Here is a 24,276-nt window from a genome sequence, read left to right as displayed (position 1 = left end):
AGATGTACTCTACATCTGTTTTACATTTTCTCAGCCCTTAAGTATGACATATCTAAAACTTACTCCCCTGGCAGGTGAGGGAAAATGCATCTTTGGGAGCATTTTTCTCTGACATATGCACTTTCTGTGAACATTCTTGTTGATATCCAGCTTGTAGACATGAAATAAGTTGTCAAAACTAAGTAGCTAAAGAATAGTGCTTTCAAATAATTTCTTTTCATGCTGAACTGCCTCTGAGACTCTGCTTAAACACTACATAGGGTCTTTGGTATTTCCACCATACCTTTCCCTGTACTGGGGCTGAATGAATGCTGATTCCCTGCTTTACTACACTAGTTATTTTAATCCCTAGATACATAAACTGCAGAGAAGCTACCACTATATTCCTCTTTGTTTTTAAATACTTCTATCAGCCCCGAGTTACATTTCTCTTGTTTGCGGTTTCAATGTCCTTGTCCTGCAGCTCTTGACTTTTATAAGGATCACCACCTGTCTCCTGAATGCATGGAAGGGTATGTTTGTGCTCCTGAACTTCACTGGTGAATAGTGTAGACCTCCTTGGAATCACAACAGTACTGTTTTCAGTAGTTACTGCTAAACAGAAAAGGAATAATGACATTTGCAAAAACAATAATAAACTCTTTGCACTTCAACTATATAGCAGCCAAGGCAGTAAGATAATCATCTGAGTTCTTTGTCATGGACTTTGCAATTTTAAGCATTCAAAGGAAGACATGGAAATACACTGACAGATTTATTTTTAGGTTCAGCAGCAAAGTTGTGATCTTGCAGGGTAAAGGTACCGTGATTTGCCTTTCTGCTGTGCAAGTATGCTGAACAGCCCTTTCATAAGGCAGATAGAAGGTTCTCTTGCTTTTTAGACTCTTCCTAAAGGTGCTGATGTTTTTTGGGGGGGTTTCTTTATGGAGAGCTAAGCCACTTCTGAAAGAAGTGTAGAGAGCATTAGTATTTTTGCAGATTTTGTTCTCTCCTTTATGATTTAGACTCATTCTGCACTCACAGAATATTAGCCTGAAACGACATAGCCCATCATGTTGCTTTAGAAGCAAATTCAGTAACGAAGCATGCAAAATATGCCACGAGACCTTCCATGTTAAGACAAACACAGCTCTCTGTTGACTTTAATTGGAGCGATTTTCTGAATGCCCTGACAGAGCTAGGTAGAAAACCACTTCTGAGAAATTAATGGGAATCAGGTGGTTTATTCCATTTTAAAACTTTGAAAATCCCAGCATATATTACAATATTCTTTGAGGAATATACTTAGTGTGAGGCAGTCTGAATGATCCAAATTCAGTTTTCCAAAACTCCCTGTTATTCATGTTCCTCATTATCTGTCAATTACATTCAAAATTGCCTTCATTACCTGAAACCTTGATTATCCAAACATATTCACTGTCCCTTGTGATATTCTGATAATTGATCTTGTACTGCATTCCTCCAGCTGATGCTTCACTGGTTATAAAATGAAGGCACTATTGGTCTGGCACGTGCTACCACGAGCTTTGTTTCTGTGTGCTGTTCAGCATAGATGGTGCAGGGTTACAAAGAGTATGCATAAAGCTCTTTATCTGCCATTGATAGGCAGTTGGAGAAAGGGGATCTGTTGCCAGCTTCTCCTGTAGCAGGTCCAGGAGAACATTTCTTGAGATAACTTAATTCTGGAAAAAACAGAAGAGGGTGGGAGGAGTGAAACTTCCTAAGCAGCAAGAGACTTCAATACCGCCGTTTTCACGGTTTAAAATCCAGTGGTTTGCTCTGTCATTCAAGTAAATTTACCTTCAAAATTAGGCAACATAAATCCAAGGGAGATTCACCAAATATTCATCTGTTTATTTTATTGCTCTCTCCCACAATAGATGCCCAGAACAGAAGAAAAATATTGTACCATAGGCAACAACGTCACTAATGCTTATGGTTTCTACAGAACCTTAATTCCCAACACATTCTGTGGTGTTAAAGCTTGTTTCTAATAAAAGTTAATGCTTGGTATATGTCATCCAATGAATTTCAAGAAAATAAAATTGTCATAACTAATATTTAGTAATTCATTATTTCCTCATTATAATTCTTGAATCATGGGCTAGAATATAACTTCATAATGATCACATTATATTTTTAATATGATGTTGCTGTAGCTTTAAATAAGAATGCAGAAGCATTTTCTCACAACTTGTTATTCTTGAGGTGGAGAGACTGGATCATGAGCTTACTTCCACTGTTTGAAATAAGACTTTACAATGACATGTTGCAATTCCAGCGGGGTTAAGTTTGGTAAATTGAATTCAGTGCAGTTTTCCTGTGGTGCAGGTCATTTGAACAAGACTTGTAGCTGCTGAGCTGCTTTGCATGAACATAGTTATTTCTGTGGCAAATTTAGGCCAATGTTTAGGCCAAACCTCAATTCTTTTAGTGTTGTACTCCAACATAACATCCAGAGCAATATAGACATAGTTATTCGTTCTTCATAGAAATGGGTTGTTTTACAGCAGTATTTCTCTGCAGGATCTAGATTACATCCTTTCATACTGGGACTTGTACATTTCCAGATTGGCCACTGGTTATTGCTTCTGGGCCTTCCAAGATCAAAAGCTTAATGTGATTCTGGAATGTAACAAACGTAAGTTTAGGTCTGCAGTAAATTTCCAGCAAATGAAACTTGCATCAGAGACATGTTTCTGAGCCACAAACTCTCCCACGGCTGTTCTCACTGTGGTTCCACTTAGGCACCCGCTATTGCCCAGGGCTGCCCCTGAGGTCAGTAGCTAGCAGAAAAGGATGAATACTACAGTAAAATACCACTTGCTATGAGGAACTGAGCTTTTAGCGACCTACTTGACATACCCTAAAGGCATTTAAAGGGAATATCAAGTAAACGAAAGGCTTGTTTAAAATGAAAAGTGAGCAGTTCTGAATCTCACATTTCCCTGCTGTGGCCCTCTGTCTTGTGGAGTCACTGTGCTTTGAGTAGCAGTACTTTGTACTTTGGTGTGATATCTAGCACGATTTAGGCTGTAAGTCATATCTATATTTCAATTAGATGTATTGACTTTTTTTTTCCCTGCCAAAAAAAGTAAAACAATATTTATTGATCATTTCTTGTAACTATTGCACCTTTCATTGACGTTAAGAATTATTTTAAGTAGCTACAGTGGGGTGAGAAGATCAGGTAGAGTTAACAAAACCCCACTGTATAAAAGCTACTGTGTGGTCTTAAGACACAGTGCAGAGATCCATGTCAAAGATTTACACTGACTGATCTTAGTTCCACTGGAACCACTCATTCTATGTTTGATGGCATAAATCTGATCTTCTGTATGAGTGTAAACATGTACTGAGCTGCCTTATCAAGATCAATATGTTGAAATAATTTGTCTTATCTTAATGACTTTTTTATTAATGCTAAGATGGGATATAGCAAGATCAATAAAGTGCATTGTGTGTGGTTTTAATAGTCTGAGGCAATTTTAAAGTTTTTGTTGTAATTTTACTGCGATTTCATTTGTTCTTAATCATCTTTGTCATTCACAGTTTTCTCCCTGACAAACAAGTTCTACGATGTACTATTTCCTGTATTTCCAAGCAGCCTTCAAAAATGCGTTTAAATCTATTTCTACATGTAAAACTCATTAAAGAGTGCTCCTCCACCTTTTCCTATTATGATATGCTCACTCTTAATCCAAATAGCCTCTACAGATTTCCTTCCAAAAGTGAGTCACCCTGTCTTATTGAATAAGATTTGTCCTGGAGGGAAGACGTCAGTTCTTGCATTACTACAGTTTTATGTACATCCTAATTTGGTGGGTTTAGCAGGGACTGAATGAATGCCTTGACGTATTGTTGTTGTAATGAAGCAGAATATGCATTTAATTCATTTTTAAAGACTTTTTTATGCCTTACATTTGTATGTGCATGCACTTTTTCATTTGTTTTTGCTTCCTGCTTAACTCCTCCTATAGGCAATGTCTGTGGAACCATTATTGCTTTTGTCGCATAGAGAAATTGCTCCTGTAGCCTTCAAAATGTGAAGAATTGTTCAAGGGCAGAAAAAAGATAAATGACTGGCAGTTGTTTTTCAGTTATATTAATTTTATTAGTCATGCATTCTCCTGTGGATTTTTTTCTGAGCTATGGGACTTCTTTCTGTTAGCAATTAGAGCTTTTGAACAAAGAAAACTTCTGCTTAGATGCAATGATGAATTCAATACTCCTGCCTACACTCCTCAGTTGAATCTGGGGACAATGCTGTGGTGAGTTTTAATACCTGAAACTTCATCTGACTGATTCCCTCTGCTTGGGGCGCTTGATGCAAATTCATGTAAAACAGAGCATAAGAAAAGAATAATCCCTCACCCAGCTCCCTGCAGCGCATTATTTCTGCATTCCCATCAGCCAGCTTATGGATGTGCAGAAGGGATCTTTCATACAGATGCATCAGAGAGTTAGAAACTATCAGTAATTGCAGTCTTCTGCAGCTGGTTCTGCTGGCCTCTGAGCTCCCAGCAGCCACACCAAGGTACTATTTTCCCACCTTAGTGAGTGCTACACTGGCCACTAAACCTCATGCTCAAGGGACACCATCACCACATCTCTCAAATGATCCTACTGTTAGAAAAAGACGGTAGCAGTATCCATGGTGCTACAGTCTGCATTGATCCTAAAATGAGCAAAGCCCAGGTCTCGAAGACAGGAGCTCTAGCTGTGAGTTGCTTGTTAAACACATGGGATCCTTTCAGTTGGATGGGAGAAAACAGGGACTACAGTGCTTTAAGTTATTCACCCAAGTTTATGAAGTACATGAAATGATTTTAAGGCTCCATAAGGTACCATAGTTTGGGACTTTTTTTTTTTTGTTAAATGAAAACAAGTTAGTCAAAGGCAAAATATTAATTAAAGAGTCAGTTTTGGTGAGTTTCTCAAACTTACATTGTTAAGGAATATTTTTATTGTTAACTAAACTTCCTTTTGTGTAAAAATGTTATAAAGCTAGAACAGATATTTCAACAGTTTTTAAAGTTTTAAACAGTTTTTAACTTCTGTGCTGTTGTGAGAGGGGAAAAATCTTTTAAAAAATCTCCTGAATGGTATCTGTATTTTCAGCCCAACATGAACTATGCATTCCTTACCATTTTACACATTGAAAAGAAATCATTTTATTAAGTTAAAGCCTTTTGTAACAAATGGTTTGGAAAACTAACAGTATTGGTCAAAACCAGGGGCGTCATAAAGAAGCAATTACTCTTTCACTTTTAGATATTCTGCCTTTTCCCCCTTATATTTAGTTCTTTTAAAGCCTCACATATTAAGAATTCCTGTCAATTTTAATGTTTTTAACTGGTTCCTCAAAAAGACAAAGTGAAAAAAAAGAACTTTATTTCTATTGTTAGAATGTCAGCACCTGGAGAGCCTTTAATTTTTTCCTTTATAAAGCTTTGAGTTGTTCTATTTGAAGTTCAAATTCAGAAATAAAACAAAAGTCAAAACGGAAAGTATGTTTTCTATATAGCAAACTAATGGACTTAACCAGGAAAAAGCTGTGTTTAGTTCTAAAGCTTGCCACATAAAAGGAGTTTTAACCTCTTTAGGGTTTCTTTTTTTGATTTTCTTTCTTTTTTTGACCCCCAAAGGCCATTTTTCCAGCATTTCAGAGCTACAGAATGTGTATACCTTGATATTGTCTCTGAAAATTTATAATGGGCACTTTGTGGGGTTGATCAGAAACCCATTGAAGGGAACACAGAGCAGTGCTTAGACCTTAAATACACAATTACAATAATTTAGGCTTCAAAGTGAAAATGCAGATAAAGCAAATGAAAATTGCTACTGTGCCTTTGAATTTCAGCTTTCACTCTGTGTGTATTAATGGAAGGAAAAATTGCTTTGGAAGTGGTCATCATGCAGATGGTGGCTGTGTGTTTTGGTTTTCTTATAGAATCTGACCTCTCTCTGTCTAATCAACTTAAAGTTATTATGTGGTTAACAAATGCTCACTTTTCAGTAGTGACCTGTAACCTCCAATGTGACCAGGGAGAGTGTCCAGCGTACACAGAGAATTTGTATTTGTGCTTGCCACAACTGAAGCTTTGACCATGTCCAGGTGCTCATAGCAAGACAACATTGCATTAAATGCATCTGAATGCCAGTCTCAAAGAGCTCCAGTTATCATGGTCTAAAAAGTCAAATAAAGAGTTGAAGCGATTTACAGAAATGTGTGCAAAGTTAACTGTTTAGGGCTTAGAGCTGCCACGTGTTTCAGCATCCTTGCTCTGCTGTTTTGTAGAAACTTGTTGAACCATGCTTGCTTGGCCACAAGTCTGAGCTCTTCTAAACAAGTTACAATCTTGATAGACCAGCAGGCAGAGGCTATTAATGTGAATTATGGAGGAAGCTTATGGGCTTTGGTGTGTTAAACAATCTGCCCAAAGTTGTGCAAGGAGTGGTCTGCTGGGCCCAGGATACAGGTATGTGAGATTTTGTTGAAATCATAGGTCATCCTTTGGTTGTAGCTCAGTTTGAGGGTAAGGGGTCTTATTCACTGTAGCTTTACTGCTACTTTCTGGTTATGCACTTCCACTAATACTCCTGGAGTTTTACTCTACTATCTACTGGTAGCCCTTGGAAAATACTGGAATTCCTAATTGTTTAATAAATCTTTAATGGAGTTTTTAGTGTGTTTGAGGGTATACGTGATTGACTTGTGTATGCATATATAGGTATTAGGAAAAAAGGCCATTAAGAGACTCCTGCAAGAGAGAGGAATATATGATCTCAGATTATAATAAGGTGTGAAGGTTTTCCACTCCTTAAAATGGAGAAGTTGACATATTAACTTTCACATACTCTAATGATGTGGACTGACTCAGAGAATTTGAAGGAAATAACAGCTGTGCACACCAAAGCTTAAAAATAGAAACTTCATCAGTCAGTAACAGTTTAAAATGAATGAAGAAATCACAAAATTATTAATTATGGTGGTTGGAGAAAGGAAACATAAAATTCACACTTTCTGAAAGCAGAAAGCTGTCTTCAGTCATGCAGCACATCTGCTGAGTATCAGCCGCTTGTCCTGCTGAGCCACTCTGTAAAGGTGGGGGCTGTTGCCCAAACATAAGCACTTACTGCCATTTCAGATATACCCAAAGATGACTCAGGCTTCCTACCTGGCTGACAGATATGACACAGGGCATATGGGAGACTCCTGTCCTTCTGGAGTGTGACAGCTGGATGCCCCAAGGCATCTCAGGTGGCAGTAGATGCTTCTAAGGAGTAATTGCACCTAGACATAAGTACAAAATCACTTTCATCTTTAATACAGAGACACCTGAAGCACATCAGTAGTTCATATAAGTGTTTGCAGCAGGTAAATGCAGAAAGCAATGAACAGATTGTCTAATTTTAAACTTAGGAGGAATTTTGAGGTGAATAGAGCATTTATCTGGATTAAAATCTGAGCAGGATATAAAGTTAAAAACTCTCCTAGTGTTAAAAACTGTAGTTAAAAACCACAATTTAAAGTTGCAATGGATGGTTGTTTTCTTAATGACCTCAAATCCATGAATTCATTCTAACATTTGCCTTTTTATGTATTCATAGTTAAATATAACTTGAATGTTGTCCTAATTACATTCTCATGTTAATTTAGCTCTGATTCAGAATTTCTATCATTATTCTTTGTAGAATTATTTTGAAGTGATGGAAAGATCAGTAAAGATGCTGTAGCGTGTGATTGTGTCTCTGAATTATTTATCACAGTCAAAGACAGAAATACAGTTAAAATCTAGTTTGAGTTGTAAATGAGTCTTGGTAACGTAAGGAGGAAGTGAAAATCCTTTTTTGTAGAATGACATGGTTTATAGTTGCATCATTTGATATTGCAGGAGAGCTTCACAGCCCCACATGAACAGAGCGCCTCACGGCTTCATAAGAAAGCATCCATTTCACCAACTGGCAAATGCTATCTAAACAGATAAGGCAGATAAAGTGTAGAAGAGGAGAGAGAGAGGGGTACAGAGACAACCTGCCCAAGTGACAGAGCAGATTGGTGACAGAATCAAGAAAAGAAAAAAATGTCCTATCTTGGTCACAACCAGCACTCATACCTCACTCTCTCCCTCTGTGTTGTGCTATGGAAACAAAAGCTCTTGCAAACAGCGCTTAGCCCATGTTTTTCACAATGTATCACAGTGGCAAGTAGTATACTGTTAATATAAGGTTGTAAAAATCATGATTAATGCAAAATTTTATACTTGTGGCTGTGGCCCTGAGCAAAATAGAGAACAGACAATTGCTGGTGAAGCATGTGCGGGTCTGAGAGGGTGAGAAATTGCTGGGAAAGAATTCTGAAAAAGAAAAGGAAACTTGTCTTAATGTAAGCAGAAGTTTTGCTAGAGGTAAGCGAGGGGAAATTCTTCATTTATAAATGGTTCGTTGGCCCATGATAATAAAGCAGTGCTGCAGAAGAAGGATAATTATCTACTTAAGTATCAGATACCCTAAGGGTAAAAGCTTCCCTTCTCTCCTTTTGAAAAATGAACTCAGATTAAACGAATGTCTTTTTTCCTGGTTTAGTGTTGACATGGATTTCCTTTTTATGAGTAAAATTAATTAGTTTTTCTATTCCTTTATTCCTGGTATGGAAATCAGATCTGCCAAGCAAGTTTCCAGCTCTTCCCTTGGGCCCTAAGTTCAGCCAATAGCATCCTTTATGGAGGTGCTTTGTATAGTGTGCTGGGAAGGCACAAATAAATTACAGGAGCTTTATTATGCCTAGTAGCTTGTCAAGAGGCACAGCATTTTAGAACTAAAACCTCACAAAACTAGTCTTTTTGGTCTCTGTCCAAGATTGGTTTATTTCCAAGTACCTGCTTTCTAAACACGTATTTCTCCTTTCTTAAATTTTAATACAATGAGTTGTAACAACAAGAAGAGAATAGTAGTGGCAGAGCTGATGCTGCACTAAAAAAAAAGAGGGACAGCTTTTCGAAGCAGATTAACACCTATAGCTGGGGCCAGTCTTCTCTTCTGCTGTGAGCTGTGCAGCTCGCTTGAAAAATCTGCCCTCACTTTAGCAAATATCCATTACTAGTCTGTCCTCATCTGGGCTCTGAAAAGTGATCAAAACCTGTCCCTACTTCTTTACTTCCAGAAGATATCTGATTTTCTCTTCAATCAGAATTGTAGATTTGATTCCCTTGATAAACTTGGTGGATGCAAATGTGTTGTCTGTGTGTTTACGGAAAGAAATCGTCTTTTGCATGTATTAATCATTCTATATTTCAAATGTCTTATGTGCTTCTTGAAAATCAAATTCATGTAACCTTTGAATGAACCTATTAACTACAGAGCATCCCTTAGTTACCTTTCCTGGAGTACAGAGAATATTCCTGAATGCCTACAGGCTTCAGTAAAAATAAAGATGCCTATAATCCAATGGCATGGAACTTAATTTTCTTCAAATAGTCCTTTGAACACATGTTTTAATACTGAAAAAATAAGAAATTGTTCATTTTCATTGCCTTTGGTCATGAAAGTTCAAGTGGTGTTAAAGGTGATTTTAAGGTCGTTATTCTGCAAACACAGTACTGTAAGTCAGAAAAAAAAAATCATATCTGCAGGGAATTGAAGTGAGAATCAAGTCCCAAGTCCTTGCTTGTTGGATTTAAACCACTGAGGCTCTGCTAAGAATTCTAGACTCTATTAATATTGCTACAAAATTGACTTTCAAGTGAGGAATCATTGCAATTATTAATTTCTGTGAACATAGTAGGTCAGATGACTGAATAGTGTCTGTGTACTTCCATTGTTTACTTTATAGCTTCATTTCACTGACTCATGAAGCAGAGTCACCAAGGAAGAATAAATTCAGAGTATATTCATAGTGTTATGAACATCACGATTAAAAGGAATAGTCTTAATTATCTTAATGCACTTCTAAAACCATATAATATTTATAACAGATGAGCATTCCTTGTGAATGATAATTAATGTGATGTAGAAGTAAGTGTTCTGTTACCAGCATAGCATTAGCTTTTCAGGTTTTTTTTTTTAAGGTACCTAAAATTAGAAGTGTAGGATCAAGATTTTCCAAAATACATACAACAAATGTAGAAAAGCATTGTAAAACTGCTGTCTCAGATGATACTCTCAAACCCATCTTGAATTCCTTTCTCTTTCCCTCATTTTTAATTACAAAAGGAAACATCTCTGGATTTCAGATGTGTTAAATAGCAGCGTCTTTGTGACAAAATGGTAACTTTGAGTCCATGAAAATTTTCCTTTCCTATAGATGTCTCAGCTAGCAACGTATGCAACTTACTTTAGTCATTTTGCCCACATCTGAGGGATTTGGGGGAACTTCTGAACAAAGCATCGTTTGATTATCTGTACTTAGCTTTGTGTTTTAGTTGCTCTATAGTCCTCAGAGAGGAAGAATCTAGGCAATGTCAAAGGTGATCAGAAGCACGTTCCAGGCTAGAAATTGAGACACTTGTACTTCTGGACCACTCAGACTTCCATTTGTGCCTTGACAATACCCCCTTCAGATGTCCTTGTTTGTCCGCTGCGGCCGGTGGAGCGTTTCCGTGACTTGGGTCCTGAGGAAGTAGCCGACTTATTTCGTACAGCACAAAGGGTTGGCAACGTGGTGGAGAAACACTTCTGCGGCACCTCGCTCACCATTTCAATTCAGGTTTGTAAACCAGCCAACTAAAAAAGGGTTTAATGGTTTGTTTTATCAAGCTTTCAACCTTCTTTCCTAGTCCAATGACAAAAGGACATTTCAAACTTCAAAGGGGCAATAAATGCAAAATAATAATAATAAAAAACCGGGGCGGTGACTGCATTGCAGTCTGGCAGATTTGCCATTGAGAAAGAACTAGAAGGCAAACCACTAGAAAAGGATAACTGCTAACTGCAAAACTTTTGAATAAGCCTTCAAATACTCCCAAATGCAGTGCTTGCTTGTGAGTATGTCAACAAATATTCTTCCTTCAAAGAAATGTTTGCACAACTGACCTAGAGAAGGCAACCATATCTCCTCATTCAGAAGAGGTAACCCACTGCTTGTGATGAAAACAGGTAATTCCTGCCCATAGCTATTTATATGCAGGCAGAGAGGCATAGCCATGTAAATATGTTATCAATTCTGACCTTTCAGTTATTTACACAGGATGTTTTTGTACCAAAAAAGAGCTCTGTTTAAAGCAAATCAGGAGACTAAGCCCATTTCATTAGAAGAAGAATTTAAGCGAGCATGCTTTGATTAAATTCTCACATGTCTGATTTTATATTCAAAAGCATCAGAAACCTATTGTTAGCTAATTAAAATATGATGCAAAAGAATGAAAATAACAGCTGTCAGTTTTGTGGTCTAAGATACAGTTTCTCACTTTGCTATTGCTTGATATGGAAAAGTTCCTTATCCAAAAGCAGTGTTGAATGGTCCCCAGGAAAATGTGCTTATCTAACACACAGTGAAATTAGATGTAAATTATTATTAAGATTTCAGCATTCCTGTGGGATCTTTGTTAGTTCCTCTAACCTGAGATTTCCCCCTTTGCTTACAGGATGGCCCTGAAGCTGGACAAACGGTGAAGGTGAGTGCTTATTATGGAGAATACAAATTAAGAGACAATTAGAAGAACTAATAAAAGATCAAAGCTAGTCATCTGCAGACCGTTGCTGTATCATTATTTTATCCTTGAAATAAAAAACCCCAAGTGTACAATAGCTGTAAATACATTTTATTGAAATTGCACAGGATAATGTTTACAGGTTTTTTTTCCAGACAAAAATTTTCAGTCACAAAAATGTCTTTACTAAGCTGCTGGGTGTATTTATCCAAGGAAAGCCTCAGAAAAGAGGCATCTGTTTAAGTTTTTTGTTTATTTTATGGAGAAAATATTGCCCTTCCATTCATAATCTCTTTGTTTGTCTTTTTATTGCCTAATGAGTTGTAGCTAATTATAGGAACAGTTGAGCTGAACCACATTATAAGAATATACCTTTTGTCTGTGCTTTCTCTCTACATATTCATATCGCATTCTTGTTACTGAAGTTCAAATGTAATGGAGCCAGTGAAGCTTAAAAACAGATTTTAAGTGTACTTCTGAAAAAAAAGGCGAGGGGGTGGAGGGGAAGAGAAGGATTTATGATTATACTCTCCACTTGAGTAATAACATAGATAACATCCAAGATGGCTCTCCAGCCATGTTTCACTGCCTCGTAATGCAAATGCAAATGCATGTGTAGTTAGATTATGTGCCTGAGCATTAGATAAAGACTATTTTTTACATTTGGAATCAAAGGAAAGTCAAATATGGCAATGGGTTAGCACTTTGTAAAATCAAATTAGATGTCTCAAAGAAGCTGTTTGGGTTGATTAAGATAACTGTAACAACCAAATGATGGTGTATAGAAATATTTAACTTCTTTCCTATTTGCTGTATTGACCTTATTTTTCCTACTTCTTTTTATTGCCTGCTTTGAATATTTAGCAGAGAGGTAGAGGGAGAGAAGAAAAAAATAGAAAATTCCAAAGCTTTGGGAAGCAGAGTGGTGGTGAAGGGGTGCCATACATTTCACTTCAGTACTGTGGTAAAACAGATTCCTCAGATCGTGACTTAAAGTGGACTGGGTGGGTTTGACTTTCGTAAGTAAATTTTGTCTTTAACACCAACATGATTTACCAAGCAGATCACAGGGTTTTTTTTTTTTTAGTATCTTGGCAAAACCTTTTTCTGCATAAAGAAAAGGTTTATAGGAATGATTATATAAAAATGTGAGAAAATTTGCTAGTATAAATCAGCAAATCTAGATGTAAAAATTCCCATCTTCTGTGATTATGATCAGTAGCAAATCCTTATATAGGCCTTAAAATGGCAAGAAATTCTGTACTGTTTTGTATTTGGACTGGAGGCAAAGAATATTAAGTGTTAATCTATCTAATATATTGCAAAATGGTGCCTACCCTTTGTGCTTCTTTCCTCACACTTTTAATAAATAATAAGATGGAAATGACCCACCCTTACAGCTGTGAACCCCTAGACTCTGTAATAAAGAGTGTGTATTCATAAATCAGAGGTTAGCAGGTTTGCATTTCTCTACTTTTCTGCATCGTTGGGCAACAATGTAATTTATCATCATCACTTTGGGATGTTTATCATCCAAAAATGCCAACAAGTATTTTCTTCAGTGAACTCAGAGTTTTCAAAACTTGGGCAAGAAGCTACTATGATCAAGATCTTTTTTAAAGTAAACAATAGTGTGCATATATAAATAACTGGTTCCATTTAAACTGGTTTGACTCAAAAAGTTTGGAAAACCACCTATATGATCTAGAAATAATTTAAGCACCTTAAATTCACCACATCATATGTTTCTATATGTATTTTTCTTCAGGTATGAGAATGCACAACAATCCAGTCTTCCTCTAAGGGAACTTTTAATTAAAATTTCTGCAACACAGTAAATATCAGAAAAACCTTCTAATGGTAAGAATAGCAAAGCATCAAGATAAATATGCACCAGTACAGACTGGGGGTCGAACTGTTGAAAACCAGCTCTCCAGAGAGAGACCTGGGAGTCCTAGTTGTTAATAAACTGAACATGAGCCAGCAATGTGCCCTCATGACCAAGAAGGCCAATGGCATCCTGGGATGCATCAAGAAGAGTGTGGCCAGCAGGTCAAGGGAGATTCTGCCCCCCCTCTACTCTGCCCTGGTGAGGCCTCATCTGGAGTACTGTGTCCAGTTCTGAGCTCCTCAGCTCAAGAGGGACAGAGAACTTCTGGAAAGAATCCAGCACAAGGCCACCAAGATCATCAGGGGACTGCAGGAACTGGGGCTGTTTAGTCTGGAGAAGAGGAGACTGAGGGGAGATCTTATTAATATTTACAAATATCTAAAGGGTGGGTGTCAGGAGGTTGGGACATCCCTTTTTTCTATTGTAGCTAGCAACAGGACAAGGGGTAATGGGATGAAGCTGGAACACAAAAAGTTCCACTTAAACATAAGAAAAAACTATTTCACCGTGAGAGTGACGGAGCCCTGGCACAGGCTGCCCAGAGGGGTTGTGGAGGCTCCTTCCTTGGAGGTCTTCAAGACCTGCCTGGACATGTTCCTATGTGACTTGATCTAGGTGACCCTGCTTCTGAAGTGGGATTGGACTAGATGATTTCTAGAGGTCCCTTCCAACCCCTACCATTCTGTGATTCTATGAAATATCCAAGTTAGTTTGCGGAGTCTCTGTTTCAGTAGGGTAGGCAAATGTATGTCTGGAGCTAATTAGGTGTAGCAGATCTTGCTTTGTCACATACCAGATGGCTTCAAGAGTTCTTTCCATTCGTATTTTATACAATTCTATATGCCAATATAAATATAGGTTTACTGTATGTATGTGCTATGTAGGAAAATAATTACAGGAAGCAGGGGAAGTGTATTGGCCATTAAACGGGTCAGTGCAAAGCTTTATTACAAACTGGGAAGGGCAATCAGCTTAGGTTAAGACAAAAACTGAGAAATTCTCTTTGTTGTCAAGAAGGAATGGTAATCCATGTCCAAGAAAAATGTTGGACCTCTGTTTGAGTATGAGTCTCAGATCTTCCTTTTCAACGAAGATACCAAAAATTTTAGGTGCAATACATGCACTAGGTTTAAGGGAGATTAGTCTTTCAGTGTGATTTGGGATAGAAATCAGTGATAAGATTGTCTGACAATGTAGTGTGTTCATTGGACTGGTGTGAAACCTGATGTTGTGTGCAGGTTTGTCAAATGTACCATGTACTGCAATGTGAGGATACTTTAATGGTCCCTCTTGGATTAAAACTTACCCTAGTTAAATAATAGGAAGCTGTGTATAATCTCACATGTAGTTCTCTTATTGCTCTGCTCTTGTGGATACTGTCCTCCTCTGAGACAGCAGAGCCTGCAAGACAGCATTCTAGGGAACCTTGTGGTCCTTTCAAATTACCCCCGGTTGTTATAGTCTGTCTATTTGCATTGAATGGATCTTTGGAAGAAATTATACTTGATGCTCAGCTCACCAATACTTTGGATGGGTAGATAGGTCTTTTCTTTCCCTTTAGCAGCTGGAAATATTTATTTGCTAAGGAACCCTGGACCTTGTCCCTGATCTCAGACCATAATACAAAATACTTCATATTTTTTTTTAAATCTGTCCACAGACCGCTTGTTCCAGCCCTGTCACCTATTTATGAGAGGGACAAATGTCTTTCTCCAAAGGTAGTCGCCTACTTGCAGACTTTTTGTTTTATTGTAAGAGGTTCTTGCACCAACTTGCAACAGAGAACTGAAGCAAATATGAGCAGTATGTCAGCAAGCATAACCATCTTCCAGCATTAAGGGTATTTTGAATGCTTATTTCTTCTTCCCTGAGAAAAGAGTGAAATTATGTTTCAGTCCTATTTTAAACAAAGTTTATCTCTGCAATTTTGAGCTCTGTTTTTCTTGGAGAACACAAAAGCCGTGGTGTCTTTCAGCCAGGAATGGAGGGTGAGTTTCACGCTGGTTCTGTTTGAGAATGCCTTAAATATCCAGGCAATTTCATGGATCAGGGAAATCCGCTCTGCATCTTAATGCAGGGCTCTTATTGCTATGTCAAGTGAATGGCGTTTCCAGAGTTCCTCAGTATATTTTATAGTCTTCTGTTCAACATCAAGTCAGCAAATGCTCTTGATGCCTTGGTGGATGTATAGCATAGTGTAGAATAAACTCTGAGATTTAACTTTTATGTGAGATGCAATCACAAGAAATTCCGTGTACTCTGTACTCTGAAAAGGATAAACAAATCAAGCTGGCAGGAGCATGATGCAACTAATTTATCTGTAGAGACAAAATGATATTCACAGCAAGTGTCCATTGCACAAACACATATGAACACACGCTATTTTGCAGCAGTGTCAAAGTCTCCAGCAGCTCAGTACCTCCACTGTTATCCGTGAGTAAGTGCTTGTTTTCCAATTACAGGTTCAGCTAAATAAATGAGAAAGTGAGGCTGATGGTGGCAGTGTGGGTATATGTGCAGACGTTTATTTTATGTCACACATTCCAGTAATTATTTTACACTGAAGATTGTATCACAATTATTTTTTGATGTACATGTTTTTCTTTCCCAAATGTTTTTTAATGCCATGTTAAATCAATCCACCTGGCTTATGCTCTTTAGAAATCTTAACCTGAACTGTGGAGTCTAGGATTTATTTAAACCCACAGCAGACTATTTTTTTTTTCTACTATTTGTCTACTTATCTCTGGACCTGAAGTACTGGACTTCAGGTTTGACTCTTTAAATTTAATCAGATCCCATTGCAGACTGATTGCATCAGAAGGATTACATTTACTAACTGCAATACTTTTTATACCTCAGCATGCTTTCCCTGCGGACTAGCAGTCCTTGTTTAATGGAGTATTGGGAACCACCTTTTGCTTTCTTAAAAGAACAAAAAATTTGGTGTTTGAGAAACACAAAGATTTTTCTTACCTCTGAACAAATATAAAAATTCAAGTAGAGAAAACATGGAAAAAATAAACAAGTTTTTGAAAACCAGGTTATACCGAAACATGTGAACAAGTGGTATCATTTGCTTTAATCGTAAGAAGAATTCTCTTGAAAGGTTATGGGATGTCCAAAAATAATTTGATGAAGTACAGCACTCTCTTTGAATTGCTTTGAGAACCAGACTAATAGTATTTGGTTGGAGAATATGTAATATTGCAGATACATAATTGGTACTTCAAATTCAGTAGTCTCAGGGCTGCTATGTCTGTTTTGAGCTCATGATTGTCTTGCTATTTTGATACTATATTTAGACTGAAGTTTTGGTGATATGTTAGTGGTGTGCATTTTGAAAGCTAGAATTATTTTGTCCTTACAGACATCGAAAAGCAACAGGGGTATTCACATAGTTAACATACACACACACATGCACACCCCTGAGAAGCCATTTGCTAGGTCTTTGTTTTCAACTTACTCTAAATAATGATTCTTGCCTTTTCCTTCAGGGCCCTTTTCAAAATCTATTCATTTAATTCTCCTCTGAGGCCTTTGACCAGACCTGTGTTTTCTATGATGCAATTAATGGATATAGAGCTAGACTCCAAATTTCCCCTTTGCTTTTTCAAGTCCTTACTCCTGTTCATTACATGTCACATTTAGTTTTTGATTGAACTATAAGTTTTCCTGGAAAAACATAATATTACTTTTTTTATTTGCCATGCTTATGGTCCAAAGAGATGCTGATGGAATTATAAACCCTCCTTTAATACAAATAATAATATGCAGAATGAAAATAGTCTTTAAGAAAATCTTAATTTTTATTGATTAGTTCCTGAACTTAAAACTTGTTAAAAGTTGACAAAAGTAAGAGGTGCGTATGTCCAGTATACACCCATGTAAAGTTACTGAAGTTTTTTGAAGACTGAAATGAAAGAAAATTGGGAATGTGGAAACAGCCTAGTGATTGATGGACATGACACCATCCAAGCTGAGAATACCAAAGGCTTCAAGGCACTGATAAATTGAAATGATGACCTGGACAATGAAGTCTTATCAAGAAATATTGGGTTGTGAAGTTCCCTGAAGGGATAAGGATGGAAATTTTTGAAAGATTCTCTTTAGCAGTGAATTATGATGGTTCTGAATCTGGATGGTTTTGAATTTCCAGTAGTGAATGTCATGACATGCTGTACCCCTGACTTGTAAAGTAATATCATTCTCTGTCACTGGAAAAACATAGAATAGTCAGTATGGAGTAGAATGTAAAGAAAGAACACAAAGCAAAACAGAATTGAAAATGTGCAACTATAAATGAGGAAAGTAAAAGCAATTTTTAAAGATCTAAGTTGAAGAATGGTAATGAGAAGAAAGATTTTACTATTCTATGCCAGAAATTCTACCCTTCTTTTATGCCATATGGATTTCTTAGATGAATATTCTCTTTAGGTAGTTTAATTCCAAAAATACCCCCAGAGGTAGTCAGAGTTATTGACACTGTCTAAATTAAACTATAATAAGCAAGTAAGTGGGCTCAAATGTTTGTTTAAATTGCCTTAGTGTTCAGCTGTTAAAATTCCTGCAGCTCTGTTGGCCGCATCCAGCTGGGCATGATCTCTTTGGGGAGCTGACCTGCAGAGCACTGGCTGACGCTTTTTTGTTGTCTCAAAGGTCAACAGGTGAGATCTAATCTGCTGGAATGCACACAGCCCTGCAAGGGTACTTGCATGGGCATAATATGAAGGGTGTGTGCACGTTCGGGAGTGCGTATGGGAGCACAGATGTACCCGTCCCGGTCCCCAGCAACCACATACAGTCACAGTCAGCAGAGCCCCTGCCAGCCCAGGGAGAGGCCGAGGCTGTGAGTGGCTGTGCCTGCAACTAATCCAAGTGGAAAGCCAGCAGTGGCCCCACAGAGCCTTGCTGGTGCTGGGACACTGCTTCATGCTGTCCATAATAACCTGACCGACTGCTGCAGGGAGGGGATAAAGACTGTCAGGTCTCCCCATGCTCTGCCCTTGTGTGCAGCTCCAGGAGAGTCTGCTCCTGCTTTGACAAAACCATTTTTAAATTATTTTAATTTTTTGTCTGGTATGTGTTCAGATATTTACAGTTTTTATGACAGAAAGATCTTGAACAAATCAGTCATTCAGAAAGGTTTGTTTGGGAGGTTGAAAGCTCTTCAATTTATTTTTTTTATTATTCTTTTTATAAGCAGAGTCACATTTGAAAATGAGAAAGTATTTCTAGCTGAAAGGTGGAAAAGATTTCCTCTGCAAATATTATAACAGTATTTTGACAACAAAACCTTTTTCTTCATGAAAGCAACACTTCTTTGGGAAATGCTTTCTCTTTTACTGATTTGGCATTTTGTGAGGAAAAAAAAATATGGGATGGTGAGTTGAGAAATCCATGAATTGCTGTACATGCGGCTCTTCATTTGCCCCATGATGACTGAGATTAGGATCTTATGTTTTAAAAATCCTGTGTTGTAATTAGAAAATATCTTTCATTTCTTTGTTCCCATGCTACAGCAATATGTTTTGCATTTAAATCATTCTCTGTCTCAGAGTATGTACAATCAATCAAATGCCACTCGAGTACAGGTCCTACAAATACCCTATTGTACTGTAAATGCAAAACCTCTAGAAATCCCAGACAATGCATGAGGTCTAAAATCATTAATAGCACAGTAAAGGCTGGCTGATTAATTTTTGTGTGATTAATGTATGAATTTCTTTCCAAGCTCCTTCTCATCCATAATACTTCTTGTCAAGCTTGTATCTTATAAACCTCTTCATTTAATAGGAAATGCTTGCTTTTCTTTTTTGTTTGTTGCAAAACATTGCTTTCAACTGGAATGTAACTCACCAAGAAATATGCAAAAGCATTCCTGTTTAATTCAGAGGTGTAACTTGATGCTGTTCTGTGTTTTGTAGTAGGTGAAAATTATTTATTAAGCAAGAGTCACAAAGCTAGATTTCAGTTTAATAGGTTTCTAACTCATTCTGAAAATTAATATAATGCTTTATAACAAAATATTGTGTTCCAATGCTCTGACCTCAGATGACTTTGCACATTTGTCTTTGCATTCTTACCTACCAGATACTGCTTTTTCTTCCTCCAAAGATTCACTTTAAAATTATTCTTATGCTGACCATGGGTTAGAAGGGATTTCAAAGGGTCATGTTGAAAACGGACTACTTTTCTTCATGCTATGTGTGCTTTCTATAAGAGGGCATTTACCCACACTTAAACTGTTTTGTGGTTGAGTTTATTGGGTGTTCTTGCCCAAAGGCATTTTCAGTTGACTGATCTGTATTAAACTTTGGTGCCTCAGCTGTCTGGCTGGATGCTGTGACATCCTGAGTCTCCCAGGGAAGCGCAGAATCACAGTGCTTTGCTCATGTTAATGACCTAGTTTCAGCTAGACAAAGAGAACCCATTTATTAGAGTCCCAGCTGCCTTATCAATGCAAAAATAAAGAAAATGTTGACTCCATATTATTTTTCCCTTAAAGTCACCTCCCCTTCTGAAATCAAAGAGCTATCTACTTAAAGCTGTCCATGCAACTCTCCAGGAAGCCTGCACAGCTTGAATGAGTTTGTTGCTTAAAAATGTTGATAGGGAAAAAGTGTATTTAATGTTCTTGCATGTGATAGCGAGGGAATAGAGGCCTTTCCTAGCTTTATATTCTTTTTTCACATGAGGAGATGGTGGTTGCACTGTCCTGTAACCTATTGAAATTCTAAGCACAACTGAAATCCAGGTACATCTGATCTAGTCCATGTGTTTTAGTCCGTTCCAGCAGCACCATGTTAGCCCATGTAGGACTTTCAGAGAAAAAAAAATCCTCTACTAAAAATGATTTAGAAATAGAAAACTAAGGTTAAAATGATAGAATAAAACTTGCTCAGCAAGCTCCAGACAGGGTGACAGGGTGAAGACTATGTAATATTTTTACTGTTTAAAAATAAAGGAAAAAAAAAGGCAAGCATCCTGGAAATCTGATTACTGCAGCGTTTTGTGGGTTTTGGGGTTTTTTTTGTATTATGCTTGTTGCAAGCCAAGAACTTCCTAAAAAATAAAGCAAGCTCCCTCTCTCAAGTCTCATTTTCCCCATCCCTCCTAAAAGCTGCCGGGGACCCTGCTGGCAAGACCACTCATACCTAGGCTCACATAAAGCTAAACTGTAGTTTCAAAGCATTTTAATTATGCCTTTAAAATCCAGTTTCTGGACCATTTGATAAAGCTCCCTCCTCATTCGGTTAATGGTAGGAAAAGCCTGCTCTGGATGGTAATGGAAATGTTGCTGGAATAGCAGTTTCTGAGGCTGAAGGAAAATGGATGCCAGTGCACCTCATGTGTGGTGCTCACCATTCAATGGTTTTCTTTCACTTGCTTGTAGTGATGGGAGTAAAAAACTGCAGTTTATGCAGTGCTGCTCCTGGGGTGCCTCTGTAAGGCAGTATCTTGTCTGGTTGTGTTTTTCAGGGGTCTATGGCTCCACATTGCTGGGTTTTGTTTTACTGTTTCAGTGACAGCCGTTGAGCAATGCTCTGCTGCTTGCACTGTGGTGTTTTTTTAGGCAAGTGAGGTGTATCACTCCCTGAAGAGCTAAAGAAACACTCCATAAACCCTCCCCCTTTTGCAGAAATCTGAATGCTGGTGTTGCCAGGCAGAGTGCATGCACATACATATACCAAACGCTGAGACGTGTCTTTAAAAAGAGAAAGGAATCATTGTGAAACAAAGCCTGGTTCTCTGGTAAAATCAGGTTGGTAAGTTTATCCTCTTCTCAGTTTTAGGTCACATCAAAGAAACTGGCATCTATGGATGCAGTTCAACACAACTGCCAGGCCTTTTCTGGAGAGATATTCTCTGCTTGACTAGCAGATAAATTGCCAGTCAGAATTAAGATTTTTTTTTTTTTTTTTAAGCAAGTTATTCTGTGCCTGAATTAGCTGCTGCTACTTGTGATTTTATTTCACTGCATGAACACCACAGTCCCCTGATTTGGAAGGAAAAAAAAACCCCACAGCTTCAAAATCATGAATTTTGTAAATAAAAGCATTTCTGGCTATTTCAAAGTTTCTTTCAGATATTAATTCAAATTTCTAAGAATTATGCTACAGTCGTCATAAATTGGTGAAAACCAAATTAATGTGTTAACAATTATGCTGTCCCCTTGATTACAGACAGAAGATTTGAAGAGAGAAGCTTTGATTCCCTATTTTAACACAGTTACCTGCTTTACCTGCTTTGGAGATAAACTGTTCACTTTCAGAGAGAAAAACTTACTTGTAGTAATTAGTCAGCTGAGTAAAAATCATTCTGAAGCTTTGTTTTGGCATTAGATCTCCACACACCTTTCCATCACAGAATACCTTTTCCTGGAGTCTGAGATGCCTCAGTTCTTTCTGAGAGTTCTCAGTCCCTTGAAGAAGAGTCTAAATTGAGTTTTACCAACAAAACTGTTGCAGCAAAAGTAATTTAAAGAAGGGCGAAGGCATTATTCTTGTTTTGTTGAGCAGATGGAGAGGCTGGGGTTGATATTAGCTCTGTCCTTTAGAGGCAGCACGGAGCCATGGGACACTGCCTACTCTTCCATGCCAGGAGAGCTCATTGTATCTGTGACATTTTCTTGTTTCCCATGTTTTACATCTGCACCATGTCTTGCTTCTATCCTGAGCTTTTCTTTCTCTTGTCCCTTCCCCCGAGACCTGGGACCTTGCTCTGTGCAAGTAGGATCCTTTGCTGTGGCAGTCTCAGGGGGAAGGGACTCCAAGCGTGCCCAAGCGGCCCTGAGAAATTAATTTGGGTTTCATCACAGATAAAACCCATTAAGGTTATGTCTATGTGGACACATGCAAAGAGGCTGGGATTTGTTGGCATGTGCTGGAGTCTGGGCTAAGAGGCTGTTTCTACCTCTGGACTCAGCATGATGTATGCAGTCAGAGCAAATTTGTCTCTGCCTTTAGATGTATGCTAGGACGAGTGCGAAGTGTAGTGTGTCCATGCACGTGTCTTGTCTAAATAAATCCTACCCAGTAGCACTTCAGAGTCAGGAGAAGGGGCAATCTATACCTTGTGGTAAAGGCAGATTAGAAAGACATCATGTGTTTGCTAGATTGCTCTGCTCTTTTGAAGGAACAAAATGGTTTTTCGTTTTGTAATCTTTTAGCTTATTATCTCTGAAAAATCAAGCAATTTTCTTTCATTTATACTTTTTGTGAGTTACCTCCTTTAATGCCACCATGAGAATCTTCATTTCGTCTTGTCTGCCTGGCATCACTGATCCAAATTTTCTCTGTGAGAGCCTGGAAGAAAATAAACTAGGCCAGATGGAATGTGCTCATGTGAATGATTGTCTTGATCTTGTTTGTGTAGGGGTTAAAATCTAAGTGCTGAATTCCTCTATCTGATTTCATGAATGTTGAGTTTCTCTGATTTCAAATCTAGTTTTTAGTATTCAAACTAAAGCTAATGCCCACAGGTATTGGTTGGTTGGTTGTTTCCTTGATGGGTCTGTGAATGAGCATTGTTAGTTCTCTATTGAGAAGGTATAGAAAAGACAATAATAATGCTGTTTTCTCCACTGGAGCAGAGTTATCATTTGGGGATGGTGAGTCTGCACAGATTGAGGAGTGAATCAGTTCACACTATATCTAATGGATACTTTGTTCTGCAAATAAGTCATATCTGAACTCAAGAAAAGCCATTCTTTCAGTTGTGGCCTTTTGGTGAGGCCTCCCTGAGTTATGTTTAGAATTGTGATCTAGCAGAATATGAATCTGTAACCTGTCTCGGATTCTCTGAGTCCCATGAAGGTAGAACAACCTTGGTGTCTGGGGCTAAATTATTCTCCGGTATAAATGGCTCTGTTCACTTGTGAAAATATGTGGACTAAATCAGTGGAGCTTTTGCTATCTCTGTACAAACATTTTTGACCCTACTGGTGTAAGCAACTCTTTTATCTCATACAATTTATCATTTGAATCTACAGTTATTAGTCATAAGTGTAAATCTAGTATCTCTGAATGCAAAACAGCACTTTGAGAAAACAACCTATGAAGCATAATTTGACAGCGTTTATATCTTTTTTCTTTAAATATCTTCCACTTCACCTGAAGAAGTTCACTGTTAACAGCAATTATCAAGTAAAAGGAAAGGGAAAAAAAAGTAAGGAAGAAATCCCAGAATTTATTAGGTTCTAATAAACTCCCCTCAGTGCACATACATTTAGCATCTTTCATTAACATTAATGAGAATTATGCAGGCTTCCTGGGGAGAAAAGGCGCTGTTGTTTTATTTCTTTTCCTTGTTTTCAGTATTAAATCTTATCCTGCAGCCAGTTCTACAGGGCATACATGCATTCCTGCAGCTCGCTTATTTGTTCTGCTGAGTATATCCCGTCTGAGCACCTCCTTTGGCATAGTGAAGGTAGAAAGTTCATACATTTTATAAAACGTAGCAGAATTTGTGGACACACCTAAAAACAAGGGATATGCAAATTAATGACTTAATAGATTGCTATTGATTACCAGTAAGGCCTAATTAAATAATAAATTTCCCCACACACAGTGACTTGTTTCATGTTGTTAAGTGATCGAATCCATAACTAGTTGGGAAGCTCAGACTCAGAATTTACTGAGGTGCTCAAGAGAGTAAAGTGTTTTGGAGCAACAAAGATAGAGGCAGGGCCTAGTTACATGGATTTATGATTTAATTTTCTATGTAATCTAA

At 37.8% G+C, this 24,276-nt stretch overlaps 1 protein-coding gene across 2 annotated transcripts in view; it reads left to right on the top strand.

Moving 5' to 3' along the window:
* FHIT (fragile histidine triad diadenosine triphosphatase) overlaps positions 1–24,276 on the top strand; it is a 535,739-nt gene that overhangs the window by 381,181 nt on the left and 130,282 nt on the right. For both annotated transcript variants that reach the window (XM_062008359.1, XM_062008358.1), the window contains exons 3-4: positions 10,563–10,708; positions 11,586–11,615. In XM_062008359.1, coding sequence (XP_061864343.1) covers positions 10,563–10,708; positions 11,586–11,615 — 176 coding nt within the window. The remainder of the gene's footprint in view (positions 1–10,562; positions 10,709–11,585; positions 11,616–24,276) is intronic.

This window comes from Colius striatus, chromosome 15, assembly GCF_028858725.1.
Source record: "Colius striatus isolate bColStr4 chromosome 15, bColStr4.1.hap1, whole genome shotgun sequence".
NCBI classification, from domain to species: Eukaryota; Metazoa; Chordata; class Aves; order Coliiformes; family Coliidae; genus Colius; species Colius striatus.
The sequence above is the reverse complement of the archived record's forward strand: the minus strand, read 5'-3'. Positions and strand labels throughout refer to the sequence as shown.